Here is a 16341-nt window from a genome sequence, read left to right as displayed (position 1 = left end):
AGGGTTTCAAAACATCAAGGGATATTTCAGTTCCCTTTTTTCCAGTAATAGTTAAAGGACAGGGTAAAAAGCAATGTGCCAGCAAACCCACCCACCCCCTTTCCCAGTGACATCTAGTGGGCATTGCAATTAACTGACTGTTCTCTAACCCATTAAAGGGCTATAAAAGAGTTTAAAATAAATGATATCAAATACAGTTTATTTGACAAACTTCCAAAAGCATTTGGTAGAAAGGAAATTTTATTGCTTTTATAATGAAGAATGGCTCAAAACATTTTAAAAGCAAGATTAACTATTAAATATCTTCAAAACAAAGGAGATCGGAACTCAAGTAGTTCAACAACAGTCTTTTTCTGGAAGTGTTTCAATTTAGCATCCTTTTAAATTAACCATGGTATAAGTTTATGGTTGCACAAGATGAAATACAATGAGTTTTGTTGTGACTCGGGCTAACAACAATGATTTGATAACTACAGTCATTAACTGCCCAGTAAAGAAACATGGTTAATTTATATCTATGTTTCAGAAGTACCAGGTTATATGGAACTCCTATGTACATGTAGCTTTTGAAAAAGAAAATAATACCATGGGAGGAAGGTATTCTAGATTACAGTACATATGATTAGACAACTATTAAGATAACATTTGACCAAGGAGAGTCGTTTTACTTTATTCTTGTTTTGTAGAAACTCAAAAAGTACACAAATCATATTCTGGAAGATGATAGATTTTCTACCACTATTATGCCCATGTCATTCTTTTTTACCTGAGTTACCTTAAGTAAACAGATTATAATGTGTATTTTACTTGTCTGGTTCAGAGCTCTAGGTGCAGCCTATGGTTGCATGAAGTGTGGGGGACCCTCATTTGTATCAACCAAAATAAATGGCCTCTACCCCAGGGAGGAATACACGTGAATCAGCCCTCTTTTGGTATCAGCAGGAAGGGGAGCTGTGCACAGGTCCTGGGAGAATTTCTGTATTCATAGTTGTTCACTGTTTCATTGTTTGGCCCTGATCTCTAAGGCATGGCCACTGCATAACCACCAATCATTTCCAAATGGCTTTTGTATATCCTGCCAGTAAAATAAATGAAGGCTGCAGATGCACTGTTGCTGAACTTTTCATACAAAATTAACCTCTATATGGGAAAAGGTCTGGTAATGTGCTGACACTTCTAGAGTACAGTTTTACAATTATGAAGCAGATAGGGAGCCTGTAAAACATTTGCTGAACATTAATTTTACAGTGGTCTGTACAGGACGGTAGATGTAATGTAATTATGTACAGAAGTTTATTTTCATAGTATTTTGTGCAACCCAGTCTCCATTTGCAGTTAAAAGGCTGCTGTCGATTCCTCAGCTATTCAGATTCCTTTAATGCAGTTAGTAATGGAGAATATATAAAAAAGAGGACCACTGATCCCAAACAAATACTGTGCTACACAGACAGCTGTACATAATTCATATAGTGCATGTATCAGAGTTACATATAGCAGCAAGTAGAGACAATGACCTTTACAGTTTCTAGGCATGATATACTTTACATAGGAGTGAATATTTCTACAAAAGAAATTGGGAAGGCCTAGGTTTATAGGAAACAACGTCTTCTATTCATGTTCAGAAAAATAGTGCAGTAGGAATAAATCCTTTACAGTAGCAATTATATAATTCAGAAGCACTGTTAACTCAAACTGTTAAAAAGCCACATACAAAATGAAGTGTTTTTGTACTCGATAGTTATGTCAATCAAGTTTGCTGTAATACTTATCAGAAGTATCCATCTTCTTCATCTTCTTTGTGCTCTGTTTTGCTCCATATTTCTTGTAATCATTTTCCTCGTTTGTTTAATCTATCACGGACTTAAGTAGAATGAGTACACTTGAAGCAATTTCTAGCTAAAGTCGTATTGATGAAAAACACAGGTGTTCCGTCATATTTACGAGGTAAGTTTGAAATAATTTGGAGGAGAAAATTTACGTTTTAAATACTTCAGAATATAAAGTGGAAGACAGCTTACTACAGTGATGGCTGACACTTTCCATAGGAAGGTCACTGTTGTGATAAAGGCAACATCTATAGGAATAAAAAAAAGATAATTTATATAGGGAAAAAAGAAGGGCAAGAGTAACACTGACACATTGTGACATATTTTAGGTTAGATACTGTGTTTGGATGGCAGACTAGCAGAGAATCTGAGAAAAACTCGTGACGTCTCGCCTGGATTACTGCAATGCTCTCTACATGGGGCTCCCCTTGAAGGGCATCCGGAGGCTGCAGTTAGTCCAGAATGCGGCTGCGCGGGTGATAGATGGAGCCCCTCGTGGCTCCCGTATAACACCCATCCTGCGCAGACTGCACTGGCTACCTGTGGCCTTCCGGGTGCGCTTCAAGGTCTTGGTGACCACCTTTAAAGCGCTCCATGGCATTGGGCCGGGTTACTTACGGGACCGCCTACTGCTACCGAATACCTCTCACCGACCCGTGCGCTCTCACAGAGAGGGTCTCCTCAGGGTGCCGTCAGCAAGGCAATGTCGTCTGGCGACGCCCAGGGCAAGGGCCTTCTCTGTGGGGGCTCCCACCCTTTGGAACGAACTTCCCCCCGGACTCCGCCAGCTTCCGGACCTTCGGACCTTCCGCCGCGGGCTTAAAACATATTTATTTAATTGTGCAGGACTGAGCTAGGTTTTAAATTCATGGGTTTTAATTGGGTTTTATTTGTATATTTTAATTAACGGGCTTTCAAATAAGTTTCTTAATTGTTTTTATTCTGTATTTATATTTATATGTTTTTAAATGCCTGTGAACCGCCCTGAGTCCTTCGGGAGATAGGGCGGTATATAAATACGATTAATAAATAAAATAAATAAATAAAAATCAAGGGGAGGTGAGGGAAGAGGGGAGAGGAGGAGAGGGGACGAGAGGAGGCAGTATTGCCAAGAAAAAGTACATGGGCAATTGTAGGAGTGAAGTTTGATTCAAGACAAAACTATTTATTTTGAAATAAATACCAGGAAGTGATTAACTTTACAAGTTCATTGTTACATGACTTTTCTAAAAATGTTTTTTTTAATCCTTTGTTTTGTCAGCAGTCCAAATGACACGTCCATCAAGACAAATCTGTAAACGTAACTCTTTCATTGTTCAAAGGCAAACACAAAAACAGAAGCAGCTTTTCAAAATCAATTGCTTTAATTTTATTTATTCACTAAATAATAATGGAATTAATGTTTTAATTATATACCTCTCTTCGTGAGTCCTTTTTCACAAAGTTATTCTTGTATGTTACAATAGAAATCTATTCAACATACTTATGAGAAATAACACATAAATGCAACTTTGTTTTTGTTCAGTTTAGTATCTCTGAAACTGAATACGATCCCCTCATATTTATTTTTATTTTAAAAGTAATAGAGAAAACTTTTCTTGTCATATAATAGCCATCACAGAAGTATAGTATATATTTCTTAAGGCTATAATTTTATTAAATCAAGTACAGGTAATCTCAATTTACAACCATTCGTTTAGTGGCCATTCAAAGTTGAAGCAGCACGGAAAAAAGTGGCTTATGACAATTTTTTCATGGTTGCAGCCTCCCCACGGTCATATGATCAAAATTCGGATGTTTGGAAAGCGGCATCTGTTTATGACAGTGTCAGTGCCTCAGGGTCATATTATCAACTTTTGCAACCTTCTGACCAGCAAAGTCAAAGGAGAAGCCAGAAGCCAGATTCACTTAACTATCCTGCTGCTAATTTAATAACTGCAGTGATTCACTTAACAACTGTGGCAAACAAGGTCATAAAATAAGGCAAAACTCACTTAAGACGTTTCTTGCTTAGCAATGGAAATTTCGGGCTCAACTGTGGTCATTAGTTTACAAGGACTACTAGTAGTATGGATGAGCCATTAAAATTTTAATTACAGATTAAAAATTGATTCAAATCGAGTCAGTGTTTCTTGGCTTGGTTTGGCCCAATAGTTGTTGTACGTCAACTTTGTGTGTACGTGTATGTAGAGAGACCAATACACACACACACACACACTCACACACACTCACAGACAGACACATACTCCTTCAAGTTGCTTCTAAGTGGTATCTTATCATTAAGGAAACACCAATGATACCTACCTAAGAAAGCTCCAAAAGACACTCTGCCTATACCTGCTCCAGTAGGGCACAAGAAGAAAGGATAGATTCATAGGAGGGCAGGAAAGTAAGAGAAGATAAAATCATAAAGGAATTATTAGTAAGATTTTAAAGACAGAAAGAGATTAGTAGCATCTAAAGCTTGATATATGCATGTATAGTAGAAATAGAGCAAAAATGAACATTATTTTTAAAATCTATACTAAGTGTTAGAAAATATGTTAGCCCAACAGAAATCTGAATTCAGCTCTTGAAGGGATGGGATCCTAGTATGCATGAAAACCTCTGAAATAAAATTTAAGATTTTTATTATTAAATACATTTGTTTTTAACAAATTTTATACAGCTATAGCAATTCAGCACTATAGCTAATAAAATTCAGTTACTATTGAAAAGAATTTTCTAAAAAAACTGTTAAATTACTCTCCATATTTTAGATGGACTTATTAGGCTTCCATCATTTTTTTTAAAAAAAGCAGCTAAGTATTTTATACATGTGGGAGCTACTCACCAAAATATTCATTAAGGAATGCAAGAGAAGCTACATAGCAGCAAAGACTGAAGATTTCAGCCACGATCATTAACCAGTGCCAGGTGCGTATAGTGAGAGCAACCATCAAGAGTTCAGTCACGATCAGTGCCGTGAAGGAAATGGCAACAACATGGACAAATTCAGATTCAAAAAGCAGAAGGGCTCCATACATCAAAATGCCACCTAAGAAACACAGACATACACATTTTTATTACTGATTCACTTTACAGACTAGTGTGACATGCATGTGCCCTACAACTGCAACTTTTGATCATTTCACAAGAAACAGCTATTTGCAATCATTCTGAGAACAGTGCTGTAAAAGTTAAGAATTAGATACATTCCATCTGTTGTATAAATAAGTTACTTTAGAGCAGGGGTCATATGCGTCATGCGCTGACCACGCCCACACCCGGTTTAGCAAAGGGGAAAAGTCATGATACGTCATGTGACGATGTGAGTTTGACACCCCTGCTTTAGGGGAACAACATGTTTTCATTTATTTGTGAAGTTAAAAAGAATTTTTTTCTTCTTTTTTTAACTACTGGTGTTGGATGTTTTTCTGTTTTGTATTTTATTCTTGTTCATAAATGAAAATAAATATGTTAAAAAAAGAAAGAACGTATATTCTGAACTAACACTACAATGCAAACATCTTGAAATAAAATTCCTAGAGTGCTATGGAGAAAACCATTCTGCAGTATATGAAATTCATGTGGATATTTTTCTGATTGCGTTAGTTACAATTTGATCAAGTCCATTCAAATATTTTCAACCTCCACGATCTCACATTATGATGGTGACTATATCCCTGACATTCACACATTCACACATTCAAAAGGGGATTTATATATGCGAACGCAATACAGAAATCCCATAAACACACTTTTATGATATTCAACTATCCATGTGGACTCGGGGGACACGATCCAATGCCCAATCATGCCTACACTTGTAATGCATGAAATGAATTTATTTTTTAAAAATCTCACTTTAAAGTGGCATGCATCAAACAAACAAACAAACAAACAAACAAACAAACAAACAAACATGTAAACCACCTATGTGGTGTTAAAAAGAAGTTTTATGTTATTTCAGTATCATATTTTAAACAGCTATTAAAATAATGTGAATGAAACATTCAAATGAAAAAATGAAAATGTAATTGTGAAACTCAAATAGTACTGTTCTTAATACGAAGCAGAACTTCACCTTGATAAATACTGATTAAAACCCAGATGAGGAAGGTCTTAAATGACAAGGATCGTCCCTAGAAGAAATAACAAAGAGTAGGTTACTTAACAACTGCAGAAAAAGGCATCTGACATACTAAATAAAAGGAGAAGCAATCTTCATGTTGGCCTGTTGGGAGTCTTCCCAGTTGTTTGGAACTAAAATACTATAATTCAAGAATACAAGAAACCCAAAATAATACAAAGGAATTGCAAACATTTGGTTTCTTTAGAATTATTTCTCAAGCTTCTCATTGCCAGGGACATGAAAAATAATGTTCTCAGTTTTATCAGATATAAGCTACAATCAAGATATTTGTTATTGAAAGTTAATCTTAAAATAGATGATTCTAGATTAAGTGTATTAGTCCACTTAAAATTAGATGTTTAGGGATTAATTTTAGAAGAGTGAAATTACATCAGTACATGTATTGTTTTAGCAATCATATGGATAAGTTTTATGCTGCTTCTTTCTCAGATTTGTTTTCAGTTTTCCAAGCTAACTTATACCTGCTATATTTCCTTAGTTTTCTATAACCAAATACTAAAAGATTCAGCCTGTTTAGCATTTTGAGAATGACCACAATCATTGGGTTTTGTCAAGGAAAGAATTTTATTCAGGATTACAACAAGAGTACAGCCAACTTTTATTTTAAAAGTCAGAAAGAAACAAAAAATCCAAATAGTGAATACTTATTTATAATAGATGCTCAAAGAAGGAATCTGGCCTTTAAATTCTTTGACAGGACAAAGGTAGAACGTAAACTCCTGAAATATTTTTAACTTTAAAAACATAAGCAAAATGAGTGTGAGTATGACATCACTGGTTTTTTCTAAAATTTAATTTTCTGCCAAGCAAATTATATCACCTAATTTTCTTCCTGCTCTCCCCACACAAAAAAAATACTAGCTTCCTTACAGACAGCGTACCACTTAGTTTGCCCTGAAGCTACCAGCTTCCATAAACCATTAAAGATCTGGTTCTTCCACAAGGCATTGGGCCAGCTAATTTGGTGAGAACTCATCTTGGTGTCATGGTTGTATGTTTTGAGTGTTCCGAAGATGTTATGTTGTCTCAAGTTATTTTTTAAATTGCATTCTTTGTTGTTAATTATTTTTAATTAACTGTTAGCTACCCAGTGTAGTGTGTGTTTAGAGAACAGCCACACATTAAACTACCCATCCTTCCAACCAACCAATCTTTGGAGACTTTTCATCAGGAATAAGGAGTTGTTCTTTTTTGCCTTCTGTCTTACTTCCGGTTTTGTACTTCAAAACAAAAAATGCCAGGTACATGCGAGATTTGAATGCGCTCACCTTGGTAAGATCTTTGTAAAGCTCAGGATACAATAGTGCCATTTCTGGTTTTACATCTTGATCCAACACTAAAGAGAAGACTGGAAACATAGTGTATATGGTTGCATACCTTAGAGAAAAACAATTTTAAAACAGTTGAATATTGTTTAAAGCCATATTCTCTACATAAACTTCTTCAGTTTGAAATAAAGTATTTGAAGCATTGTGATTGCTACTTACCCCACCATTAGGAAACCCTGATATAGAGGAACAGATGCAAAATAGAAGACAGATGAAAATACAGCCTAGAAAAATATAAGCAGTTACATGGAGATTATTATACATCATACAATATTGTGGAAGGTGTTATCAAAGTTAGAAAAAAAGAAGGTTCTATAAGTTGTTCATAAAGAAAAAATAGGTACCTGCATAGTTGAAATAATAAGGCCTCTGTGCATGACAAATTGACCTAGAGCTGCTGATCTTTTGTAACTGTTTCGACCATGTACCATCAGCAGTCTACCAATGTGTTTAAATTGTGTTATAGAAAAATCAGCAGCCAAGGAAGCTTGTTTCCCTTCCTAAATAAAAAAATTAAAATGATTAAATGATCAGTGTAGCACTTTGGATATGAAATTTGAGTAGTAGTGAAGAATTGTTAATATACTTAGTTTGATAGTCTCAATATGCTTAGGTTAATTCGGAGGATAACTTTCAAAAAGTTCTAGAACAGGTATGTCAAAACTGCAGCCCAGGGGTCCTAGATAGCTAGTAACGAACCCCTCAAGGTTGTATAAACTTTGAACATTGTTATGTGATTTTATATTATAAAACTATATTATATATTTTATATATGGCCCAAGACAATTCCTCTTCACTCAATCCAGCCCAGGCAAGCCAAAAGGTTGGACATCCATGTTCTAGAATTAAGATTTTTTTGGCAGAAATTGGGCATTTTCAGAATTGTCCTATATACTGATATGAATTCTATACCTCCATCAGCTTTTGCCAGAATGAGACCCCAAATCCAAATACTACTTCTGAGGGCGAGAAGAGCAGGTTGCTGGAATTTATATCACGTTACCCTTTTCTCTCTGTAAATCATTTATTTGGTCTTTTGCTTAAGTATCAGAAGTCACTGAAACACTACTGACAGTGTTGCTTTCCCTAAAAATGCATACTGAAAGAAGTAGACAATGACCGTGTACTGCATCCTGCATTTGCCGAAAACAGTTACAGAAGTTAGAGAGTAAGGATAGAAACAAGGATAGAAGCCGAAATTTTTATCCTCACTGATTTATAAGCATCTGTGTCGTTGTTGACTTGTTTCCTGATGAAATAGATCAAATGTTCTCCAAAGAACATTCTCGAGTTGATAAAATCAAAAGCTCCACTAGGACTGCCTTGTTTATATTCTGCAGGATTGGCTTAACATTTCACCAAATAGTGTAGCATCTATTTGGGCCTTGGTGTTGTTGGGTTTTGGGTGCAGGGTATGGGCAGAATGGAACTGTGGAAGATACCTGGTAGCGTGGATGGCAGATGGTTTGAGTCCCAATCTTCTAGTCACTTTTGTCAGCTTTTGTCATTAGAGGGTGTCATCTCTTTGGGGGCTAAACAATTCTCACTTTTAAAGGGTTGGTTTTCTACGCCTCCTGGATTAGACCCAACAAACTTAGCCTATGTCTGTTGGGTCTACAACAAACAGTAAGAAATACACGTCAATTTTTCTCTTGCCCAGTCAGAAAGCAGAACTTTCGCAGATGAAATGACAAAGGAGACTCCTCCAAAAGAGGTTATGAGTTGAGAAAAATAAGGAATGTTTCCATTTTAACTGATATATGATCTTATATTAAGGACTACACTGTGATGAGAAAGCATCAAAATTTAACTAGTTTCTTTTTTTTAATCCTGTCTGAGGAATACTATCCAGCAATCCTATTTACAGTGATTTAGTTTCAACCAGAAGAATATCTGAAAGACTGTTCTGAATATGTCAGTCTTCTGAGACAGGCAATGTCAAGAAACAGGAATGACAGGAATTCTAGAAATGCTTTTCATTGTTGCAAAGTAAAATAACAAAATCTTGAAAGCCTGTCACAGTTTCTCCCCTGATTTATATTATACCAAACAAAATCAATACAGAGTTATCTTGAGTTATTTTTATGCTTTCCTCTTTCTCAGGAATGAGTAATCTTTTCTGAAAATCCCCCATAATTATTGCTCATTTTCAAGCCCAAATTTAAATTCCTTTACACCACCTTCCCTATCAGATTCACTTCCCTCTTCTCTGTGAAAGACTGTTCAATTAATTCAAGGGCAACAAAGAAGGAACCATTCCTGTGCTACCCTCCAGCCATGCCCTATCCTGGTTCTGACAGGGTCAATGAACAGATCTGGCAAAGCAGAACTAGATGGAGCTGGAAACTGCCCTCCCCTCCTCTTGCATAGCAACCACCACTGGAGGGTCCATCATGGTACAAAGCAAAGAGTCGTCTTCATCCTAAGGTGGTAGGGGGGAGTTATCTTCGCTGAAAGTATGTCCCAAAAGATCCAGTCATTCCTTGCCTATTCCTAAGGCCAGTTGGAATTTCTTCACAAAATATTATTCTGAATTGGACTCTGGTTAGACAGAGTCATCTGGATTGGCTGAGGTAGGAACCTGTCTACCATCAAAGCTGACACCAGCCAGAAAACAGAAGAACTCAAAGTAGTGCAAGATCAGAAGATGTGGAGAGACCTGGCCCACAGAATTGCCAAGAGTTGGAAAGGACTGAATGAATAACACCATCATCAGAATCCTGTTTCCTTATTTCGGAACAGTTTCAGCTTGTAGGTCATAAAAATGAAGGACTTCTGAAAAGTCAGTAGGATCAGGGCCTACAAATTTAAGGGCAACCTCTTGACAGAAGGGAAGGATTCAACGTATGTCAGATTAGCCTCTTGCAGTCTTCCAGGGACATGCTAGGTGTATAAAATCTTCTTCCAGAGAGAGGCTTGAAATCTTGAGGAGCTGCTGTCTACTGAAAGTACAAATCTATTATGGGCTGCTCACCTAAACAAAGCAGACACAGGGAATCCTCACTACATCTGTGATATTTTTGAAGTGTAGCCTATGAGGTCATATGGTTGATCTGGCAAAAGACATTTGTAAACATGAAGAATAAAGCCAGAGAAGAATGAAACAAAAATATAAAATAACTGTGAGTAAAAGGTCCATTACACTAAGCAAAGTAAATAAAATTATTTAGAAAGTAGTCTGAGAACTCTGATGTTTTGTATGGTCAGAAACAGGAATGCAGGGAGGGGCAAAATCATATCAGTATATAGAGCGGTAATAAAGTAGGGAGGTCCTAAGATAGAAATTCATATTTTATAACGTCGGCACATCTAGAAAAACTGTATGTCTTACTTCAGAGCCCATAAGAAAGAGGTAGCAAGTGCAAAGATTGACTGCATAAGAGAAGTCTGTTTGCATGAATATCACAAATCACACTGTCTATAACTTGAAGCTGTTAATCCTAAAATATTATTATTAAGAGCACATTTAATCTAATTTATAAATATACCTTTCCTTCAATTCCAATTCCACAATCTGCTGCCTGGATCATACTGACATCATTTCCTCCATCACCTGAAAAAACAAGTGCAGAATATTTAAGTTTGGCTTGGCAGCGTTTCATTATTTACTAGCTGCATTTCATTTCACCTTGAATTTCTATAAAGGTATTTAAATTACATTTTAAATTAAAAGCGGTTTTTATTTTTTCAACTTACGAAAGCAAAAAAAAAAAAAAAGTAATTGTTGCACCTAAAAGATTTCCCAATTTTCTAAGTTATAGTTCAGAAAACAATAAAAAAATTGTGATTGAACATGATAGGCTGTTTCAACAAGCAAGAAGTTGGAGGGGAGATGCTATATGGCTCCTGGCTCAACATGCCACTAGATGCCAAGGTGCCAGAGAAAAAATTGTGCAATTCAGAACCAATATGGTCATCACTTGTGATGATTGAGGATGTCACTTGTCATGTGCTCCACAGGCCTTATTATCACCATTTTCCCATAACTTGGGGAGATATATTCAAAGCATTCCTATTAATTACAAAGGAGACGTTACAAGATTTAGAATTAACAACTTTTGACCTTTAAATCCAAAGCTATGTATAGTCCAATAAAATACTGTCTGACAATTTCAAACTCTGACTGGTCATTGTTCTGAGATTTAATTGTACTTGCTTTAGCAAAAATCTTAACAAAACAAAGTGAAATAAATGTTCCTTTATTATGTTTAGCATTCTATTTAAAGGTCTGCCTACTGTGGCAATCTTTTTAAAAGATTCATTTATTTTTCATTATTGTGCCAAATAATTACTTTCACAATTGAAAGGAAACCAAAACTGATACAAACCTATTGCACATGTACGCTTTCCTGTGTGATGCTGCAACAATTTTACAATGTGAGCTTTTTGGGTGGGAGAGCATCGGCAGCAAACTACGGCTGGACACTGACATGCTAGTTCTACAAATTCATGTTCATAGTACTTCAAACATACCTATGAAAAGAAATACACTTTACTATATTAATTTTTACATCCCAAATTCTTTAACTTTAACTTTAACTTACAATTTGTATTTTACTTGTAGCTTACAATATTTATTTGTGGTATATGACTTTATAGCTGTTTTTTCTTTAATCAGTTGTGACTCTTGTGTATTGTTTTGCTGGTCAATGACCAAAATAAAATGACTGGCTCTCGCATATTTCCTCTACTGAGGAAAACTTTATGCTCAGATTGAGCACCTGTTTTGTGCCTTACTACAATAGGTGCTGCCCCTCCAACTTTCCCATTTCCCTGTTTTCACTAGAATGAATGAAATACAAGGTCAGTATTCTATCTTACTATGTCATTTGCTGCCGAAACCTGTTATGCATTGATTATATGCCATCAAATCAGTTACAATTTTTAGCAACTACATAGATGTTCCTTGGTATCCTTTCGTCTGCTAAACATTTCTCAGAAGATTTCTTCTGTTAAAATGACCTCTGATTTCTATCTCACTATGTTTGAGAATTTCTTTCCATTTTTATTTGGTGATTTTTTTTGAGCTGTTTTTTAGTGGGTGATGGACATTTCCGCTGCTAATGGGATATCTTGTCACTCAGCTCTGTGGGTCTCCTGGTTAACTTTCCTGTCTGAAAAAGACTAGGGGAATAAACCCACACGTTGTTGTCCTTTGAAATTTACTTCAACTATATCTGAAAATTGTTAAATATGCTTTTATTTCCTGATTGGTATTTGGTGATGTGCAAGAATAGTGGGAAAGTCTGTTTTGTATATGCTGACTCTAGCCCAGATAGATATTTGGCTTACTCCTTTTCAGCTGCAAAGATTAATATGATAAATTGATTTTAGAACTGGCTGCTGCTTAATTTAGGTAATCCCCATCTCTCACCTTGGATAAAGTCAGTGTTCATGACATGGAATTCAAACTGGAGTAGCTGCTAAGAGCCAGCTGTTCTCAGGGAAGAGGTCATTAATTTTAAGCTGTCTCTCGTATGTGTGTGTGTGTGTGTGTGTATGTATATGTATCCTCATGCTGACAGAAAGCAATCCATTGTTTAATATGGCTGCAATCCAGCTGCAATAAAGATTCTTATTTAGCACACTGCACTGAATCTCTAGGAGATTTCTGCTCCATTTGAATCATGCAGCCAGCTTAAGCTCTGTAAAGTTAGAGCTAGGAAATGTAAGCTGAGTTCTGGTCTGGGAAACTTAATAGCAGCAAAGAATCTGGTTGAGGTTACTATTCATGGTACAGATGGTACATCTGGTGACTGAATCTAAAGCAGGGGTCTCCAACCTTGGCAACTGTGGCCTCTATGGCTCAGACTGCTAATGCAGTCTGTTATTAACACAGCTGCCTGCAATTACTGCAGGTTCTAGTCCCACCAGGCCCAAGGTTGACTCAGCCTTCCATCCTTTATAAGATAGGTAAAATGAGGACCCAGATTGTTGGGGGCAATAAGTTGACTTTGTATATAAATATACAAATAGGATGAAGACTATTGCTAACATAGTGTAAGCCTCCCTGAGTCTTCGGAGAAGGGCGGGATATAAATGCAAAAAAAACCACACCAAAAACCTTTAAGCCTGGCAACTTCCAGAATTCCCCAGCCAGCAAAGCTTGAAGGTCTGCCAGGCTTAAAGTTGCCAAGGTTGGAGACCCCTGATCTAAAGGGCCAGTTGTTTCCTACAATAGCACACTGTACATTGGATGAGTTTATTCATAGAATACATGTATCAAGCACACAAAACTTTGGTGTGACTTCTCTGTTCAGACTTTTAAATATCACGGAAATCTGCATGATAATATTGGGAAGAAAAGATATGCAGAAGTTTAGAATACTTGAAAAGGAATGAATACTTTTTCTCAGAATTGCATATTCAGGACTTCATTCTATTAAAAAGTGAGTTAAAACAGGCAACAGACCTGTCAAGTTGGAAAGTACTAGGCAAAAATGAAAGGCAGTCCTCGAGTTATGACCACAACTGAGTTGAAAACTACGTGAGATGGTAAGTGAGAAGGTAAGTTACTCTTATCCTATTTTACTATCTTTCTTGCTATAAGAAAGTTAGTAAAATTACTGTGAATTATTGCCGTTGTTAACCTGGTAACACAGTTCTTAAATGAATTTGGCTTCTCTATTGTCTTTGCTTGTCAGAAAGTCAAAAAAGGAGATCCCATGATCCTGGAACATTGCAAACGCCACAAATATGAGTCAGTTGCCAAGTATCTGAATTTTGATCACATGACCATATGGATGCTGCAACAGTCATAAATTACTTGAATAGAGCAGGATTGAGGACACAAAAAATAATTTCTCTAAAACAATCAAGAAACTGGTTTTAAAATTTGTGTAATATAAATAAGTATCTGAGAGGGTCCTGTGGCATAGTACATATATAAAAGAAGCACAACTGTCAAACATTTTTTTCTTTTGACATATCCAAGTGACTTTGAAACTGTTAGGATTCTACCCCCAGCTACAGGAAGTTTTTTTTTTTTTAACTTTCATGGGACACGAGGATAACAGGCAAAAAAAATGTGGAATGTCTCTGTTGGGTTAAATTAGTATTATCTAACTAACTATCTAGTATTAAATGTTGTGTTGATTTAAAACAAATGTGACTCTTGATTGTACTGCTTGGGACTCCTTTGGAAAGCCTATCAATCTATCTACCTGCACAAACAATATTATCAGCAATTGATGAAAGCTAGGCCATTACCTCCAGAGAGTCACCAGATATTACTAAAGCACAATCATGTTTCCTTCTGAATGCATTTAATTCCAAATGAGCTTCTCCACGGCTGGTTACCTGAATAATAATAATAAAAAAAGTAAAAGAGAGTTAGAACGACTTTTTTAGATGCATACATTGTTATGAAAATAGAATAATCCAATACAGAATAAGCTGTAGAAAGTGGAAGAAAACGTATTGATTTAAATACAAATTCAATAAGGAACAAACCAGCTTTGCACAATCGACGTTATATTGCACTTAGAAGCTTACATTTTCTCCCTCTTGATTTCATATATATTACACATTTGCAAAAGGGTTTTAAATTAGTGTTCTTCAAAAAGAAAGAATGTAATATGGACCAGAAGCTTGAAAATTTTGATTATCTCTCCCACCTCAAAAAATGTTCTGACAAAGACCCATCCAGAAATCAAACCCTCAGGAAGTGAAGAAAGATGCATTTGGGCAAAAGACAAGTGTGTGAAAGACAAACACAGAAGCACAACATGCTCATGCCGAAATAATTTCAAGCCTCCTGCAGCTAAAATTATATTCTCAATTTAATCATTTCAAATCCCTCTTAACACTGAGAAATTTACACAAAATAAATATTTTATATTAGCAACAATTATTTAAAGAGTGAATAAATCTATTGGATATTTAATAGCTTTTTAAATTTTTTTCCACACAAAAAAATGCCCAAAACATGTTTGCAAAAATTTGGTTGAATGAACCAGTGTGCGTGTGTTTGTTTATGGGATCATAAAAGAGGGGGGTTTGTGCTGCTTAAAAGCTCTCCTTTAGATGCTTAATCCAGATAAATATCTGCAACTCATTATTATGTAAACTCCAACTGAGTTTAGCCTTGATTTTTCATATCCCCAACCAACATGAGCAGGACAACCCAAGTCAGAAGATGCTACAGAGTAATGCATGCACAGCATTTTTGTGCTCCACATGCATGTCCCTTGTGTTATTATCTGCACAACTGTGTTACACATGCTGTATACCATAGTCTTCAATGTATGACTATTCATTCAGTGACCACTTGAAATTATGATTGTGCTAAAAGAATGCATTTATGGCCCATGCCCAAAATTATGTTTGTTGCAGTGCCTTGTGGTCACATGAGCAAAATTTGGGTGTTTGGCAATTAAGGTTGTACTGCATTTAATTCTTGGATTATATATAACAAATTTTCATGAAACCAACACATCTTTCAGCTCTAGGAAAGAAGACAACAGAAGCTAAGGATGATGGGAAAAATATATCAGTGGTTCTACTTACGGGTCTGAAAATATGAATATCTTGGGTCCTAGACACTAAATGGGAACTTTTTGCAATACAAGTCGCAGTCTCCAATTTATCTCCTGTTAGCATCCATATCTATGAGATAATTTTAGAATTTAACTGTTCATTCTTTATAATATTAAAAGCAGTGCACATATCTTTCTCAAATTAACTTAAGGGGGGGGGGGGGAAAGGAAAGATTCAAATTATTACTTTGGCTTTGTTTTGCATCAAGTAGATGTAGAGTCCAGCTGTAGGAATCTATGGAGGCAAAAGCAACCTGCATTTAAACTCATTCTATCTATTCAAATGTGGTAGCTCCTTAGGTCATCTATTAACTGGACAGTTACAGTTAAAAGTATATTTCACTCTTTCCTTCCCACAGATATAAGTTTCCATATAATTAGTTTCTTGCAAGATTTTATGCTCTGAATCCTGTTACAAATCATAGTAATTCATATTGCTCTATTATTCATGGCAAACATTCAAATATCTGAAATATATATTATCCAATTAAACCTTGAAATAACTAAGTTATAAA

At 35.9% G+C, this 16341-nt stretch overlaps 1 protein-coding gene across 1 annotated transcript in view; it reads right to left on the bottom strand.

Moving 5' to 3' along the window:
• Nucleotides 1-222: 222 nt before the first annotated feature.
• ATP9B (ATPase phospholipid transporting 9B (putative)) overlaps nt 223-16341 on the bottom strand; it is a 156059-nt gene continuing 139940 nt past the window's right edge. The window contains exons 20-30 of the mRNA XM_058175330.1: nt 15798-15896; nt 14499-14588; nt 11618-11762; nt 10778-10842; nt 7634-7789; nt 7449-7513; nt 7230-7338; nt 5893-5950; nt 4660-4863; nt 4131-4163; nt 223-2074 (exon numbers count right to left, since the gene is read on the bottom strand). Coding sequence (XP_058031313.1) covers nt 1938-2074; nt 4131-4163; nt 4660-4863; nt 5893-5950; nt 7230-7338; nt 7449-7513; nt 7634-7789; nt 10778-10842; nt 11618-11762; nt 14499-14588; nt 15798-15896 — 1161 coding nt within the window. The 3' untranslated portion in view covers nt 223-1937. The remainder of the gene's footprint in view (nt 2075-4130; nt 4164-4659; nt 4864-5892; nt 5951-7229; nt 7339-7448; nt 7514-7633; nt 7790-10777; nt 10843-11617; nt 11763-14498; nt 14589-15797; nt 15897-16341) is intronic.

Source organism: Ahaetulla prasina, chromosome 3, assembly GCF_028640845.1.
Source record: "Ahaetulla prasina isolate Xishuangbanna chromosome 3, ASM2864084v1, whole genome shotgun sequence".
Taxonomy (NCBI): domain Eukaryota; kingdom Metazoa; phylum Chordata; class Lepidosauria; order Squamata; family Colubridae; genus Ahaetulla; species Ahaetulla prasina.
The sequence above is the reverse complement of the archived record's forward strand: the minus strand, read 5'-3'. Positions and strand labels throughout refer to the sequence as shown.